The following is an 18071-nucleotide window of genomic DNA, read 5'->3' as shown; positions in this document are numbered from 1 at the left end:
TTTTTTTTTTGGTGCACCCAGTCATTTTTTATATACTTAAGCGTGCATGTACCAAATTCCATGTGAAGAGCACAGTGGTTTAATGGATGGCACTTCTGCCTTCCAGCACTGGAGGTCCCAGGTTCGAATCCCAGTCTGGACACTAATTTTGAGTTTGCTTTTTCTCCCTGAGCTTGTGTGGGTTTCCTCCGGTTACATGCTGGAAGGTTAATTGGCTCCTGTGTAAATAGGTCCTCGTGTGTGTGTGTATGAATGTATAAGAGATAAAGACCTTAGATTGTAAGCTCCTTAGAAGGCTGGGACTGATGTTAATATACAATGAAGGGAATTTATCAAAACTGGAGCAGACAAAAACTGGAGCAGGTGCCCATGGCAACTAATCAGCCTCTCTTTCCTTTTCAAATCTCAACTGAAAAGAGAAGCTGATTGGTTGGTTGCCATGCACAGCTGCTCCAGATTTTGTCTGCTGTCCAGTTTTGATAGATTCCGCCCCCAAATGTAAAGGGTACATTTTATATATTGTATACACACACCTTTTTTTAAAACTATTTAAAGGTAACCATTTGAGATTCAACTTGGCCAGTTTGGACGATGTCTGTAATTGGCCTGGTTATGGACTGGAGCGGAGAAAATAATTGAAACCACAGGGGAAGAAATACAATAAAAGCCTCTGTTTTAATGCAAGTGGAGCAGTTTAGACTTTGTTTTTGTGTTGATTACCTAGTAAGAGTGCTGGGGATTTTCTTTTTTGCTTTATTCCTTTCACTCTTTTGCCCACGTGCACCTTACGTTTGCCTGATAGAAACTGATTTCAGTGGGTGCCATGCTTACTTTGCTTTATTGCATTTGGTGTAGACATAGACTGGGGTTGACAGCTGCCTTTGAGCAGTCTTGGGCTTCTGGTATGTCCCTGCACCTTTTTAGAAGTAATGGAATTACCTCCAAGGCATACCTGCTGTCATTTTATGTATTGCTATATATCCAAAACTTGAGAACTCTGTTATATTTGAAGTAAGGTCTACACTTTGCAGAGGCGTCGTGTCACGGCAGTGTGGGTTCACATATATTTGCAATTGTATGCAACACAAAAACCTTAGGCTTTGCTCCCATGCTGGTTAGCTGGAGATTTTTTGGGTTTAATATTTATTTTGTGAGCTGCCCCCTTTTGCTAGTAATAAATTGATCTGATTTAAGTGCTTTTTTTACTTTAATTAATCAGGGCTCTTGAATCCACTTAAACATTACTTCTACCCCCTACATCTCTAACGCCTCTTTTCTCAAACACTGCACTTTCCATTCTCTCCACAGAAATACACAGCACATCATCACCTACACATCATTATTTGTGCAGTTGGGAGTGAAGCTTCAAATGATGATCTTATGTATAAATAATGGGAGAGAGACCCTGTGGTTCCCCATGAGCATGGGGTTGGCTGCATCAGAGACCTGTGTAATTTCTGCTGCTTTGCCGCTGTTTGGGATAGAAATTCTGACTGTATATAGATCACTTTTGCCCATCACCATCCGACAGGGATGGCATCATATGTATTGCTAGATCAATGGATAGGGCTAGCTTTGCAGGTATATTTTAGCCAAAGGGGGATTCTTATTTTAAACAATAATATACTTGTAATGGAGGCTATTCTTGTATACAATACTACATTTGCTAGAGAGTATGCAGATCACCAGCTTTGCATTGGTATTACAAGGGAAAGTAACCATATTTTACTTTGTTTCCGCAGCCTACTGGGTACATGGAGAATAGCATGCCATACAGCTCTATTGAGGATGTCCAGCTTCTGTCCTGGGAGAATGCTCCAAAATACTGTTTACAGCTAACTTTTCCCGGAGGAACAGTCCTACTCCAGGTATGACATTCATTTACATTTCGAGGACACAGGCTCTTAATAACAATCTCGAAACAGGAGTTCAACAAATAAAATATCACTTCTGTAAAGACTTGTTCTTTGGGGCCATATCACACCTATGTGTTTGCTTTAGTGTGTTAGTGTATTTCCAATCTTGCAGTCCAATTTGAGAAAACCCTTCTATATGTTCGTTATGTGTTCCCATTCACACAGCATACTGAAAAATAACATTTAAAAAAAATGTCTTACCTTTTTAGATGTTAAATCAGGGAAGATGGCTGATTCCAGGTTTTTCTTAGCCCTTTCATAAATGTCTGTGCAAATGGAAAGTCTTGGGACTGAAATGTGAGGATTGTGTTTTATCCGATGAGCCTCATTAACATACAATGCACAAGCCTAAATGGACAAGACCCCTCACCCATCACAGCTCCTCCTAACATTTAAAAAAAATAGAAGCACATATAGAAATTAACATTTAAAACCCTAACCCAAGTAAAAGCTATTTAAACTGCAAGAAACATTTTTAATGTATTTTTTAGCATATGGGAATGGGAACATATAACAAATATAAAATAGGTGTTATCCTAATTTGGCTGTGAAAGTGGAAATACACATTAAAGTGACTGTCATAAAAAAAAAAAAGTTTGGGTGCCAATTGCAGGCCTCCTTCTAAAAATGCTAGGTGCCCGATTATTTCAGTTGCAGTCCCTAGAACAGGTATACTGTAATTAAGTGTCAGAGCTACTTATCTCTATGCTTGTTCTGGGTCAGCAACTCGGACATCATTGAAATCAAAGCATCAGCATGACAGCCATGGAACGAACATTCTCAAAATAGAGTTAGGGAATGGCAGCTTCCATGAATCTCTCATAACGGTTTCCCTTTAACATGCGTGTTGATGTGTGGTATGACAATGCGCTTTGTATTTATTTTCACTGGCACCCTAAAGCGCACATGTGAAGTAAACAGAAGCTCCGGCTCCTCATCGCACATTAACGCCTGTAATGAAGAATACATGCATTGACTTGCTCTAAAGCTTAACTTTCTGTGCCTGTAGTCCTCTTTTAGGTCAAAGGAGTATATTTTAGAGGTGCACCGAAATGGAAATTTCAAAACCGAAATGAAACGGAAATTTAAAAAATTCAGGCCGATACCTAAAATGTTTATTTTAATTTTTTTTCAATTTTTTAAAAAAAAAGATTTTATTTTTTTATAAACTTTTTAATTTGTATTCATTTTTTTAAATTAAATATTTGTATTTTTTTACTTTTAGGGGCTTTGGGTAAATATTAGGGTTCTAAACAGACCCCTGATATTTCCCTTTTAAAATAGAAAAAGAGATTGAGAACACAAGAGTTCTCAATCTCTTTTACTGCAGCCCCTGTTATAAATGAACAGGAATCCTCTATACTGAGCGTTCCTGTTCATTCATAACATGAGGACATAGTATGTTTACTATATCCACAATCATGAATGAACAGGAGGAGATGTAGATCACTTCCCATTCATTCATAATTGAGGATATAGTAACCATACTATGTCCTCAATTATTCACAAACACTCAGTGATCACTGAGTGTTTGTACCTCGCTCTCCTTCCTGACACGCTGTCGCAGGAGGCTGTCTCCGCCCACACTGCCGCTCTGCCGGACTGTGACGGGAGGCTGATCGGTGCGGGGAGGAGAGACGCCGGCCTCTCACAGCACTCTCCTCCCACAGTGCTTGGCCGCCTGTGACACTTTCTCTCCTCCCCCCTGGGACACAGAGCAGCGCCCAGCGGGGAGAAAAGAAAGCAGGGAGGCGCCGCTGTATCAGCAGAAAAATTGCACTTTCGGCATTTAGCCTAAAATGCACTTTTCGGCCGATATGTTTCGGCTGCCGATGTATCGGTGCATCCCTTGTATATTTACTAATGTACTCCTGTAACCCAAAGTCAGCAGATAGCGGCAGAGTCACTCTGAAGCCGGGAAGGATCCTAACAATATTGTTAAGGATCTATCCCGCTGCCTGATTGACAGCTGGCTCTCCACCTCCTCCCTTGTCTGTCCTTCCAATGAGTGCTGGGGGAACAGAGAAGGGAGGGGGAATCCCTATGGGGAGTGGTGGGAGGACCGTGAGCTGAGCAATCAGCGGTTTGTGACCACTCAGCTCTCGGTATATAGAGGCAGCGTGGGACACCTGCAGTGTCACACACTGTTTCTAAGTATTGAGAAGAGTACATTTTACTCTCCCTGTACTTCTTGGTGTGGTGTGGACGCTATTTCACATTAGTCATCGTCCGGGCTTGAAAAATCCCCTCGTCTGTGACGAGAGGACGGTGGATCCCGACGAGCAGCTTCCCGGCCGGTCGTTGTAATTACATGGCTGGCCCGGAGCTTTACATTCAAGCGATCAGGCGTCTCTAGAGATGCCCGATCGCTTGTATAGGAGCAGCTGTCACTGCCGGTCCCGAGATTCGATACGGCCGGAGCAGCTGTCACTGCCGGTCCCGAGATTCGATGCGGAAAGGAGTTCGGTACACGATCTCCCTTTGATCTCCTTTGATCTCCTCTCAGTCCCCGAACTCAGGATGTGATGTATACTTCCTGCATTCAGTGTCATTCTCCAGCTACAGAAGCTGATGAAGCATATCTCTGCTTCTCTGGGTGTCCCTAGGTGACATTAGGGATCTTGGAGACCCCTGATGTCTCCATAAAGAGGACCAGTCATGTAAATTGGCTATCACATAGGGGGCTTCTTATTCCTCTATGTGATACTAAGAAAGTTGTGTAAAAAAAAAAACAGTAATACAAAAATTAAAGAAGCATAACATTTAAAAAAAAAACAAAAAACATTTTTTTAAGTCCCCCGCCCCCCACATACACACGCAGATATGTGTTGGGTGCGCCTACGTGCGAAAACGACAATTGCGCCTATTGTGCCGCACATGTTACATATCACCGCGAACGTCGGAGTGTGAGTTATAATTTTAGGGACTTTAATTACTGATAACACTAAACTGATGAGCAATAAAAGCGTTTTTAAGTGTCGCCTGTGGCCAATTTTCAGTGTGGTCGATTTTTGCGGGTGCACGCAATTTTAAGGCTTGACATGTTTGGTCTATTTACCCGACATGACCCCACATTTTTTGCTTTACCAAAAATATGTGTAAGAATAGATGTTTTATAACATAATGTAGGGAAACCTTTTTTTTTTTTACATTTACGGTACTTTTTTTAATTATAGAGTAACAAATAAAATACCACCAAAAGAAAGCTTTATCTGTTCCCAAACCCAAAAAAATGTTAGCATAAATTGCAAAGCTATAGTCCGGTCATGCTGACTGGCGAGACACCCTAAAATGTTTCAAGCCCTGGCCATCGTGCACATAGCTGTGAATGGGCCCTATAACATTTCTGTAATTTCTCTATTCTTCTTGTGAACCTTTAAGCCTATGGCTCATATGCTACAGACTGAAAAGGGTTAAACAAACTTCGACTCCAGAAGGTATTATTGCTGCGCTCATTTTTCCTGTGTAAATGTTTTGCACACACACGTGGTGCCTTTTTCCCCCTTCTGTTCTTAATAATCAGAAGGTAACCAGATGGAAAAACAAACATGAGAGAAGCCCTGGTAATGCACAATGAAGATACAGTAGCTGATGGTGTACAGCGCCTGTGCTCGCATTGTATTTATGTGTTTACTTTTATGGGATTAGGTCTGTCCCTGTTTATTTCATAATCTGAAATCTTAAAATGAGAATATTACTTAGATTTGTTTTCTGTAGAGCCTTATGGCCCCAGTTTTGAGATATGAATCACAAACTTTTACATATTGGATAGTTTAACACTGCTGCACAGCTCCCATCTGTTCATAACAAGTTGGAAAATCTTTGTGTGGGAAGATAAGAACGTCCTCCGGTTGGAAATTTTAGTTATCGCCCTCTGGGGAAGCCTTACATTACAGATCCTCGCCCCATAATAAGAGCATCCTGAAATCCTTGCCTATGCTGCAGAAACTTCTGCTATCCTGGGGTCCCACGGCAGCTGCCCATGTAAAACTTGCCTTCGGGTTCAGTCACATGATCTCTGAAGGGTAGAATTGGAGTCTCTGCGTGCCTAGGCATTTGGTTGTGTGACCAGGGAGCAAGTTCTGCAGAAAAGGTAAGAATTTTTTAGATTTCTGTTACAGTTTTTTACATTGAGGAGCCTTATTTTGGTTTATATAATGTGACTTGCATTTTTTTCTTTCTTAAACTTAGCGATTTGTAGGTTGGCCCCCCTTGCCTTCGCTCCCTTGCAGCTTCTCTCCTTCCAATGCCTGGGTATGGGGGAGTACGTGACCTGCTCCCCTTTGACAGTGCCTCAGCCTAGCAGCCGATCACCAGGCCTAAGCAGCGTCGCATTACTGGGGGATTGGGAAGATAAGTTGTCAGCGCACCTTCTGCTTCAAAACTTGGCTTTATTGATGTTTATTTAGTGTATCAAGAGTGATTGCAACGTTTCGTAACCATGCGTCGCCCCTACATCAGACAGCATGTCACTTTGCCTGCCTTTTGGAACCCTGCGATGTTCTGAAACATTGCCATCTCTCTTAATACGCTGAACGAACGTCAATAAAGAGAAGCTTTAAAACAAGGTGTGCTGTCAACATATATTTCTTATGCATTACAGTTGTTCCAGCACCCGATCTAAGGGGTATACTGGTATGGTGTGTGATGGAAATGCTTCTTTAATACTTTGCTGGGGGAGTGACATTAAGGTTTCCCCAGTTTGGCGACTCTGCTGATTTCAGTGTTGGCTAAGGAGGAGCAAGGAGCTACGAGGAAACCCAGGTAAGCCAAGTATGGTGGGTGAAGGATGCCCTTTGCAGAGACACTGTCATTTTGCATAGCCAAGCTAGTACTGTAGTGTCTTGAAAGCTGCAGATTTTAAGTATGAATAATGACTTTTAACATAACATGTTAAATCAGCCTATATGAGATTGTATACCGGTGACTGGTTTACATGCCTTTTTAACTGCATTGTTGTCAATATATTCCACACTCATCTAGCCGCTTCCTTTGCAGTGACTGTTACTTTTTATAAGTGTAACAAAATACCAAAAACATCCGATCGTGTCACCAGTCTAATTTTTTTTTATCTGTCTACTTTGTTACACTGAGCTGCTCCTCACTGCCTATGCTTTTAAATGGTCCTTGGACAAAAGCCCGTGTTATGCTTTGATGCAAACAAATGCAGCATGACGATAGTATTTATAAGGGTCCTGTATTAACTCCTGGCTTGTACTCAGTAAAAGCCTTGAATTGTTGGCTTTTTCTGCACTGACTAGGGGAAAGCCTGGGATCGAGCAGATTGGGGCTTTACTGCCTGGAAAATCCCAATGTTCCCCATTCAGCACAATTGACACCTAATGAGCAACGCCTGCTAGCATCAGTAAAAAAAAAAAAATGACAATGCTTCTCTCCTGCCCAGGTGATAAATCTCTCCCTGAGCATTAAAGTCTGCTAATTGCCTGCGCTGTTGTTTAGTTTACACATAAAGAGCCATTTGTACACACGCCTCCCAGCGTCAATTCATCATGTGCTGCCTTTAATGGAAGCAGTGGCCTTGTACAATATTAATGGCTGTTATGTGAGTTGTGCTGTGGCATATAATAGGGAACTTGGCTTCGCAGCCATTGGCAAGGCGTCATAAGTGAGATAATCGTTGTGTTACATGACATATACAGCTTCACTGTGTGTTCACACAGGATCATCTTTCACGGCCCTTGCTTTGCTGTGAAAGGGGGGAATCTCCCTTCAAATGGAATACCAGTTATTACCTTGTTGATTTTAAAGGATACAAAAGCGCCAAAAGGACTTCATTGTGATGTATATGTTACTAGGCAAATAAAACCTGATATAATGAGATGAATTGCACAGCAGGGGCATGTTTTGTTTTTGTTATGTGATAGATATTAATACATTTTATGTTTGGAAAAAAATATATATAATATAATATATCTCTATTTTTTTATACACCGATCGGCCATGACATTATGACCACCTGCCTAATATTGAGTAGGTTCCATTGTGGCATTGACTCCACTGGACCTCTGAAGTTATGCTGTGGTATCTGGCACCAAGCCGTTAGTAGCAGATCCTTTAAGTCCTGTAAGTCAACACCTAATGTACCTGTTGATCTACAGGAAATGCAACAGCCTCCAATCTTATTGTAGTGAGCTGACAACGCTGCCCCCTGTTGCACTGAAACACATGCAGTGTTGTCATCCCTGCCCAGTTCTTTCAGCTTGTGCTACAGTACATCCCCCTTCTTCAGTGTCAGCGTGAATCCAGAGATGATTTGAGGATCTACAGCTGAGTGATACACAAATAAGATATATTTTTGTTAATAGTTAGGGTCCTTAAATGCATTTTTAAGATTTAACTCCTGAGTTTAGTGTCACTTTAAGGGCCCAGCAAAAACAGCAACATTTTTCCAGGCACACTCACCAGCCAGCATGCAAAAAAACCTGTCTAACCACTAGGGTTAAAAGCAGAGGTTTAGATAAACTAAAGCTGGTAACGAATTGATGAGTGCGTTTGCCATTTGTTTTGCTTGACTTAAAGGGCCCAGTCATAACATATCAGTGCGGTTCGAGCCCAGGCAGCATTCTGGGGCAGAAGGGGGCTGGTTCCTGCCATTCATGTCAATGGCATTGTAGACACGCCGCCCATCCGAAGTGCGATCGCCTGCACCGGAATGCAAGGTACAGGAATGCCCTCCGTTCCAGTGTAGTGCTTTCTGAAAAAATGCATGTACTATTTTTTCAGATCACACTGCACCGGAACGGAGGGCATGCCTGTACCTCGCTTCCAGGTGAGGGCGATTGCACTTCGGATGGGGGCTTGTCTGTGGTGCCATTGACGTGAATGGCAACAACATGCCCCCTCCCGCCCCAGAAAGGTGCCCAGCTTGAACTACGTGATCCAGTTTGTTCCGGGCTCGAATAGCACCAGAACGCACAAGACTGTGTGACTGGGCCCTAAGGCCCATAAAGACTATCAATATGTTATTTATGGTTTATTTTAGTGTTGAGACTGTTGGTCACAAAAGCTTCCGTTAAGAGTTGCGTGTCTGCGTATTTTTAAAACCTGTTTGTTACTCAGACAACCAAAATTAGAACACATCGGGGCTGATTCATTACCATTATTTATTACTATACAGGATTTATACAGCTCCAACGATCAGTCCCATTAAATGACATACGCCATGAGAGAAAGGTGTAGGCTGCCATTGTTGACAAGCATCTGAAAACTCTAGTTTTTGGGAGGAATATTTTTTAAATTTACAGACCTGGAACAAGCAAGCAGCAATAGAAGTCAGAAATTCTGACAAGCAAACTTGGTTTCAGCCATAACAACCAAGCAGCTCACTTTTTCAGCAGGATATCAAAATGATGGGCCATATTTTGTACTCTAGTGGATTGCCCCCCACCCCCCATTAGTTCCTTTTTATCATGTAGAGCCTACAGTTATGAGACCTGCCTGGTGGGTGGAAAGGGTGGAGTTGATGGATTGGTAGGTGGAGTGGATGAGAGTGGGTGGAAATCACAGCATTTGTTGCCGGTGGGTAGTCCAACCAATAAGCATCGTTACTCAAATTAAAAACACTTTGTTAGGTTTAATCCCTGAAATGCCCACACCATTTAACAGTACAGAACCCTCGTGCCCAACCTGCGGCCCAAGAGCCACATGCAGCCGTTTGGTACTTCCTGTGCGGCACTTTGTAGACCAAAGCAGTCATGGAAGCATTCATTTGTAAAGAGGCTTTGATGTTAGTGGCCTCTAGTAGTCTCATGTATCATGTCCACAGTCTCTTGCCATTTCCTGCAGTGTGTCTCAAGTCTCTAACCACCTCAGTTGCTTGTCTGCGGTCTCTAATTGTCTCCCGTGGTATATCTAAAGTCTCTGATAATCTGTAGTATATGATAGAAGACTATGTGCAGCCCTTTGGAGCTGTCAGGGGTCACAGTTGAGGCTCCGTACACCTTGCAAGTTGATAACCACTGGTATAGACAAAGATTACACAATAGCTGGAAGATCAAACCCGTGCACAGGTGTTCTGTAGTATAATGGTGGCATAAAGATTCACGCACGCTCCAGGTGGACATACTTTTGTATTGCTCCTGTGCTAGATGTATCCCAATAAACAATGAATTTCCAGGATGGAATTTTTTATTCCTTGTCCGGAGAACAATGAGTCCAGCATAGCCTACACATGTACAGTAGGTAGCCCATAATCATGTTTATTCCGCAGTCCAACCTTGCAGTGGTAGAGTTTTGAGGGATGACCTCATCAGTCTGCTGCTGCTCGTTCACTTTCCATTCAGCAGGTTATTATTATTATTTAGGATTTTTATAGCACTTTCCATTCAGCAGGTTATTATTATTATTTAGGATTTTTATAGCACTTTCCATTCAGCAGGTTGTTATTATTTATTTATTATTATTATTATTATACAGGATTTACATAGCACCAACAGTTTGCGCAGCGCTTTACAATATAGGGAAGACATTACAATAAAAATACAATTCAAGACAAGATGGTAAGGAGGGCCCTGCCCATAAGGGCTTACAGTCTAGAAGGAAGGGGCAAGTGATACGTGAGGCGGTTGGGATTGTAGAGAGGACACTACTCTGTTCCTTTAAAGTGTTATTAAACCCATTAAAAAACAAACTCTTATTACACAGCCACTGTTACTTAAATGACTGTATGTCTACTCTTTCTGCTGCCAGTGTCACCTGTATGTCTCATGATCCCCCACCGTGGTCTGCAGATCAGCACACACACACGTGACAAAGTGACTTTCCTGCACAAGAGGATGTGTTACCAGCCCGCCTTTCCTGCCACATGACTGTGATTGACATGGGGGCGGAGGGATCAGCAGAAACTCTGTGACTTTCATTGCGCATTAGCAGTGCATATGTGAGGGATCATGGGACTTGTAGGCACATCCATAGATGTGAATGACAGACAATGTGTGGAAGACAGGTGAGAGCGATGCACCCCGAAGAGTAATATAGCTACATAGTATTTGAGGTTAAATAAAGACACGGGTCCATCCAGTTCAACCTTTTGTGTGTGTGTTTGTGTGCGCGTGTGTGTGTATATATCAGTCCCTGTGTGGTCTAGTCTTTAAGAGTACCTGTACCTCTGAGGGAGGTATCTAAATGAATTTTGAATGAATCAGTTCTCTCTGCGGATACCACAGCTTGCAGAGAGTTTACAAAATGTAACTGCTCTAACTGAAAAGAAACCAATACGCCCTTTGTGGTTAAATATTTTCTTCACTAATTTTAGGTGGTGGCCTCTAGTCTTCTTCTTTTTTTTTTTTTTTAGGGAGTGACTTGTGTAAATCTAATAAAGGTAAATTATGGGTTTAAAAAAAAAAAGAGTGCTTGAAAATTAATTAATTTATTGAGGAAATGTAATGCATTTAAAGAGAGCGCTTGCATTTTGATGCAAGATTTGAATACTACTTTTACTCTTGAAGTTGTAAAGTCCCAGCATATACTATCCTGTTATAACATCGGCATTGTAATAGGAACACATACGAGAGTTGGCTTTGATAATGTAATCAAAGCTTGCTTGAAAAAAAATCTTTTGTAGGGAGCGCTGCCTTCTGTCTGCCCATCACTTTCACCAACTTCCTGGATTCCCAGTGTGCTTTGCATCTCTTTCCCTGCTGCTTGATGTGATGCAATCCCCATTTCTCAAGATTACATTTCCCTTCTAGAGATGTAGAATTTCCAGAAATTTTAAAGCCATGAGAAAAAAAAAATCTTTTTTTTTTTTTCCGCGAAAAAATTTAAATTTTCAGAAAAAATATTTATTTTTTTCCAAACTCTCTAGATGTTGGTCTCACTAATTCACTGAGAGGAGGAATAAAAACAATTTACTGAGCAGACTCTAGGTAAACTTAATGTGATGGGGGAGAACATTATTAGGAATCTTTTAAAGGTTATACAGATAAAACTGATTTGTTAGACAAATGTACCCTCTAACCTGTCAATTAAGGCCTGAGAGGACAGAAACGATCATCTACTATCATACCAACAATCACCCAACTGTCGGAAGGACAAGATAGAGCCCACGAGCTAACTAAACTGGAACCGTTCCTCGGCAGTGCCCCTAGTGGCAGAAATGCATATTTCTTTTTGAGTTTGAGAACTGCATCGAGAAGTACAGTGTTAGTTGAATTGTATTCCCGGATTTGCTTGTCTTCAGCTGAGAGAATGTGCAATCATTTAAGACTTTACATAAAGTCTCGGAAATCTTTCATCAAAGTCTTCATGTCATGTAGTATGAATACAATGTCATAGATATACTAATTTATCATTGTAAAAGAACATATTCCACACTTTTTTTTTCATTATTTAAATTTTTCCGGAAAAAAACAAACGACTTTTGAAAAAACAGAAAAAAACTTGATTTTCCCCCCCAATGTTTCCATTTTTTTTTGCAGTCCTTCCCATCTCTAATCCCATCATGCATTTCTTTCTGTAAGCAGTGATAATGTTACTCTGCTCTGGTTAGGGATGCACCGATATATCAGCCGCTGAAACATATCGGCCTAAAATTGCACTTTTGGCTAAAGTGCCATTTTTGTGCTGATACATCGACACATCCCTGCTTTCTTTCCTCCCCGCTTGGCGCTGCTCTGTGTCCCAGCGGAAAGGAGGGAAACTGTGACAGCTGGCCGAGCGCTGCGGGAGGAGAGCGCTGTGAGCGGCCAGCGTCTCTCCTCCCACACCGCTCGGCCTCCTATCACATTTCGGCAGAGCGGTGTGGGTGGAGACAGCAGGTGCTGTCGGGGGAGGCTGAGCTCGATCAGCCTCCTGTGACAGCGTGTCAGAGAGAAAAGCAAGGTACACACACTCAGCGATCAGTGATCGCGGGGTGTTTGTAGATAATTGAGGACATGGCATGTTGACTATATCCTCAATTATGAATGAATGGGAAGTGATCTACATCTCCTCCTGTTTATTCATGATTGTGGATATAGTAAACATACTCTGTTCTCAAGTTATGAATGAACAGGAACACTCATAGAGGATTCCTGTTCATTGATATCAGGGGCTGCAGAAAAAGAGATTGAGGACTTTGTGTCTCTTTTTCTATTTTAAAAGGGAAATATCAGGGATCTGTTTAGACCCCTAATATTTCCCCGAAGCCCATAAAAGTAAAGTAAAATATATTTAATAAAAAATGAATTAATAAATAAAAAAATAAAAGTTTAAAAAATAAATACAAATAAAATAATAAAAATTTTAAAAACATTTTCGGTTTCGGCCTGACAATTTCTTTTATTTTGGTTTCATTTCGGTTTTGAAATGTCCATTTCGGTGCACATCTAGTTCTGATGGCATGCTCTTTGAGAGTGCTGACACCAGGAAATGTGTATTCACAGGGCTGAGTGAAATTGTGTCAGTGCATTGAGGAAGTAGATCCCATGGGCATCTTCAGTAAGTAAGTTTACAAACTTCCAGATCAATACGGTTATTAGGAGGGGGATAGAACATATGGAAATTCAATATAGAAATACATATTTATTTTTCGTTTTTGACCATAGATACACTTTGTGATGCCATGCATATGGCTGTGCTTTGTAAATCTCGGGACCGGATTGGCTGACATACAAATACTATGGACGGCAGAACTGTTCCTTTTTATATGTATTTCATATGTGTATTTAAATGTGTGCCTAGTTTTCAGCTTTAATTGCTGAATCAGGCTACAGTCATCCAATGTTTGTAGGTGCCATGAGTTCAGAGAACAAAATGGCTGCCTGTACTGTATACACAACAGGTGCAATATCTCAGTCTCTCCACACAGCCCTGCAATTCTTTGACAGGTACTTCAGGGTAAACACAATAAAAGGTCAAAAGGCAAAATAAACTCACCCTTGGCAAACCTGCCGGTTTACTTATCATTTGGCCACTTCTATTTCTGAGCCCCAGTTTATAATGCGAACCTGTGACTGGAGATGCTGTTCCCTCATCAATTAAGCTGCTGAAAGAAGGAAAAAAAAAAAAGTATTGTTCATTTTCAATAACAGACTTTGCTGCCCTGATTAAATGTGTACCCAGCACGCAGCAAATATTGACATACACTGCAGGAAGCAGATACTAAAGAGCCATTGTTATTTGTACACCACACCAAGCCTGCCTGCCTGGAAGCCACTAATGTGTCCATAGCAGGAAGATATGATATTTACCGGAGAGGAGATTCCAGGAAATAAATATGAATTGATTGTGATTACAGAGGTGGCTTGTGTCATAGGAGGTACATGGAGACAACCTGTGACTCCTTCGCTCCTTCCGCCCTGGAAGTAGGTTGGCTGCAGTCTTGCTTCTTAGCTGTGGAGTAATGTATCTGCCTCATGCCCTCTGCTGGGATTAGCCTTTGTCCATGGAGGTGCTGTATTTAAACATAATCAGCATGCACCTCATAAAGTGCACTCCTGTGTTTTTTGTTTCTGGACTGACCTTCAGCTACATGTTGAATTCTTGCTTGTCTACTACCTGCCCTGACCTTTTGCCGTGTTTAGTAGACACTCCTTTGTCTCCTGCTGGCCCTCGACGTTTTGCTACATTTCCTGTATTCCTCTTTTTCTACTTCAGCTATCACCTTCCACTGCCCTACCCTATATTTACTCTGAGGTTCTGTAGTGACATCCACGGCCAATGTATATAGTTCAAGTCCCAGGGCATCCAAGTACCGGTAGGCGCACTATCCTTAAAGCCCAAAGCATAGCATTGTGGGAAATGTAGTTTTCCAAGGCCTACATAGTAGTTCCTACTATACACAGCAGCCTGTAATTTACACAGACTGTCTGCATAAATGCAGAAACACGTTGATTGTTCTGTATTGTCATTTATGAGCCCATTCCATTATTAAACATTTTTGGACTCTTGTACAGTCTTGTTTGGTGCTCTCATTGGGCTGTAGTATATATGTGTATATCTTCAATTCTGTATGTGGAACGTCCTATTTTTGTTGAGCGTTATCTCAACGTAGCCATTGTGATTGATCATGTTTTGACCGATCTGAATATTTGAATCCAGGGCCTCGCCTGTAATTGTTCTGTGATAAAGAAGCTGACTATCTGACCTCTACATCTGAAAACCCTGGTTTATTAACTGTTTATGTTGGCTCTTTGGGCTCAGTACTTTCTGATTCACTGACCTGGAACAAGTACAGAAAGTAATTATTTTATTTGCTGCATGGTTGTTCCCTGTTTGTGACTGAAGTGTTAAACCCAGACACAACCAGGCAACTTGCATATTTAAAAGGAATCCAGCAATGGCAGTCTCCGTATCTCTTTCTTGACATGTATACTTCGATGATGACTTGCTGCATGGACATGAACTTGGACACATGTTTCTCATCTTGGAATTTTTTTTGTGTTCTTCATTGTACCATCTAATACCTGTTTTTTCTTTACAGGCTGCAAACAGCTATCTGAGAGATCAGTGGTTTCACTCCTTGCAGTGGAAGGTAAGTAATAATTCTCTGCTTATATAAGCATAAAATGGTTGTAAAGGCCAACATAAAAACTTCATTGTGAATTGATGTATTCAGTACTGCCAATGGTGGGTCATGGACACTCAAGGTCCAGTAAAGCGTGCTGCATTTTAATTAAGTGCCTAGGTAATTCACAGGTTAATAATTACATTTAATTAAAATGTTGTAGAGTGACCCTCAGAGGAGTCAGTAACTACATGTAAGGCCGTTAAAGTGTACCTTGGTTACTTCAGAACTACCTTTGCTTAAATCTAAATAGCTTAAATATACGTAACGTATTAGTTGCTGGAGGGGTCTGACACCAAGCTAATACTGAAGGGTCTGAATTAACCCTCTGCACATTCCTATATGCCCTTATGTGTTTCCATGAAACTTTTGCATAAAAACAGGGACTCTTGTTTTTTTAATACTGCAATACATGTTCAAGCTGGTCATTTGTATAAAAGTGATTCCTCTCTGGCCAGTCTCTGCTTTGCAAAATACATGTGGTAAATGTAACCCAAGAAAATGCCACCTGGACGTAAAAGGAGAGGCCTACAGGTACTTTTGCAAGCTTTAGCTTTCTTTTAACGTGTCCTTGGAGATCTTAAACATTATGCAAATACCTACCAATTCTTGGAAGGTCAATTAATTGAACAATAGTATGGTGAAGGAATCAGCAGGCCAGAGCCAAATCTTCTTACATCTGGTTGGTATAAAGCACTCTTGGTTTTAGGGCTTCTGGGGCACTCTCCGAAGCTATGTAGGGTGGCAGTTTACTGGATTTGCAGTAACCACAGATTTAGCTTGAAAGGAAGTGGTGACAACAGTGATGTCTGCTGAACTCAAATTGAGTGTAGAGAATGGGGAAATCGTGTTGCACATAGTGCCGCCTTCATTTTTACTAAATTTGCAAGTCAGCGGAGAGAATGGTTGCCCATCCAAAACACAAGCAGAGCCACCATACATCTACTTAAAGAAACCATTTCACTGCAGCTTAATTTGTAATGATTTTAAAGTAATCTTAATTGTTTAATCGCCCTGGGGCCAAATGCATGTAGCACTTGGTCCCATTCTGATCCATGCAGTAGTTGTGCAATAAAGGAATATCATTATTTCTTTTTCTAACACTTCCCTGCTCTGTTCAAAACTAAAACATACGGTTTGGCTGGAGTTCTTCTTTTATTTTTATAATCTCCTTTGAATTTGATAAGTGATAGGTTTTCTTTTTTGAATTGTATATAGGTATGTGTATATTTATATAAGCTCAAAATGAATTGTGTACAACACAATTATGGCATAAAAATACATTTGTGTGCTTTATTTTCTTTAAAAATAAATTTAAGCTATTGGGAAAAGAACAAAGAATTGAATAAAAAAACAAAAATAAAAACCTGTCCAACCTGAACTGTATCTACTAAACATGCACATTAATTAGCATTTGGTGCTTAAATGATTTGGATGCACAGTTTTTTACTTTCAGCAAAAATCTGAATAAATTGGTTGCGTAAACTCACACAGAGTTGCAGTGATGCAGCCTTAGAATCTATCAACATTTTCTTGCGGTGCCAAAACTTACATCACTTCCTGGCTTGCTCACATGGATGTTAAATATAATAACAAGGTTTTTGAGATGAGAAGGTTGAAGCATGTGTGTGGTAGAGAGGGTGGCTCACTGTTTCCTTGTGCCCATTTAGACATCAGAAAGGGTTTTGTTTTTCCGTATCCTAAATAAAAGTTGCATAACCGGTTCTGAAGATCTCAGCCAGCCCTATGTGGTGAGATTGGGCTACCCATAGACAGGAAGATCCTTTACTATGGAAGGGAAGGTCTGGCTTTTCTTTTATTATGAAGTCACTAAGGTGGCCTCAATTCTTTTCTCATCTTGGGATTTTTTTCTATTTATGGTGCATGTTGGAGTTCCATGGGAAAAAGGGACTAGTTCTAAGACTGGGCAGACCATTATGTGCGGGGCAAGCAGTTCTATCAGGAGCACCTCATCCTGGCTTTCTCTTTCACTGCTGACCACCCTGGCCACACTGTGATGGCACCTAAACTGAACCTTGTCTGGTGTGAAAGGATTTATGACTAGTTGGTAAAGGCAGGTATGGAAAGCAAGGCATCTAGGAAGAGCTAGTAAGTACTATTCAGGTCCTAAGAGAACTTTGTCAGATAAGTAGAGGGGCTGAGTGGCCGTGTATTGGGTGGAATACTCTGAGCCTATATGTTTGGTAACATTAATTTGTGTGACTGAAGGCTCTGACCTTTTTTCCCTGTTCCTGCTCCTTGGCAGCTACCACAAGAATGCCCCAGCCTAGCAATTTAGGGCAGAAAGTAAAGAGTTTAAAAGGGCCTGCTCTGCTTCTCAATGGCTTCTTTTCTCACAAGGCAGGTTATAGGTGTGTGGCCCACTATATAGAAAAAAAACTGATATCCTTAGATTGCAGAAGCAATGCAGTTATGGTCTTGTCAGGAACTGCATGGGCTGTGGAACCCATTCTCCCTTGCTTCTGCAGCTGCCTAGTGGAATAAAGATGAGATCTTTACCCAGGTTTTTGTTTAGTAAACCTCATGGTAAGGACTGTAGAGGAACCGAATCAGTAAGAAATAGATGTATCACTTCCTTTCCTGGAATCCTCCATAACAGGGAATAGTCTTATATATATATATATATA

At 41.1% G+C, this 18071-nt stretch overlaps 1 protein-coding gene across 4 annotated transcripts in view; it reads left to right on the top strand.

The window, feature by feature from the left end:
* CMIP (c-Maf inducing protein) overlaps positions 1–18071 on the top strand; it is a 172491-nt gene that overhangs the window by 73262 nt on the left and 81158 nt on the right. For all 4 annotated transcript variants that reach the window (XM_018555411.1, XM_018555410.1, XM_018555409.1 and 1 more), the window contains exons 2-3: positions 1743–1868; positions 15340–15390. In XM_018555411.1, coding sequence (XP_018410913.1) covers positions 1743–1868; positions 15340–15390 — 177 coding nt within the window. The remainder of the gene's footprint in view (positions 1–1742; positions 1869–15339; positions 15391–18071) is intronic.

Source organism: Nanorana parkeri, unplaced genomic scaffold (genome assembly GCF_000935625.1).
Source record: "Nanorana parkeri isolate BGI_ZX_2015 unplaced genomic scaffold, ASM93562v1 scaffold195, whole genome shotgun sequence".
Taxonomy (NCBI): Eukaryota; Metazoa; Chordata; class Amphibia; order Anura; family Dicroglossidae; genus Nanorana; species Nanorana parkeri.
This window is presented reverse-complemented; position numbering and strand designations above follow the sequence as displayed.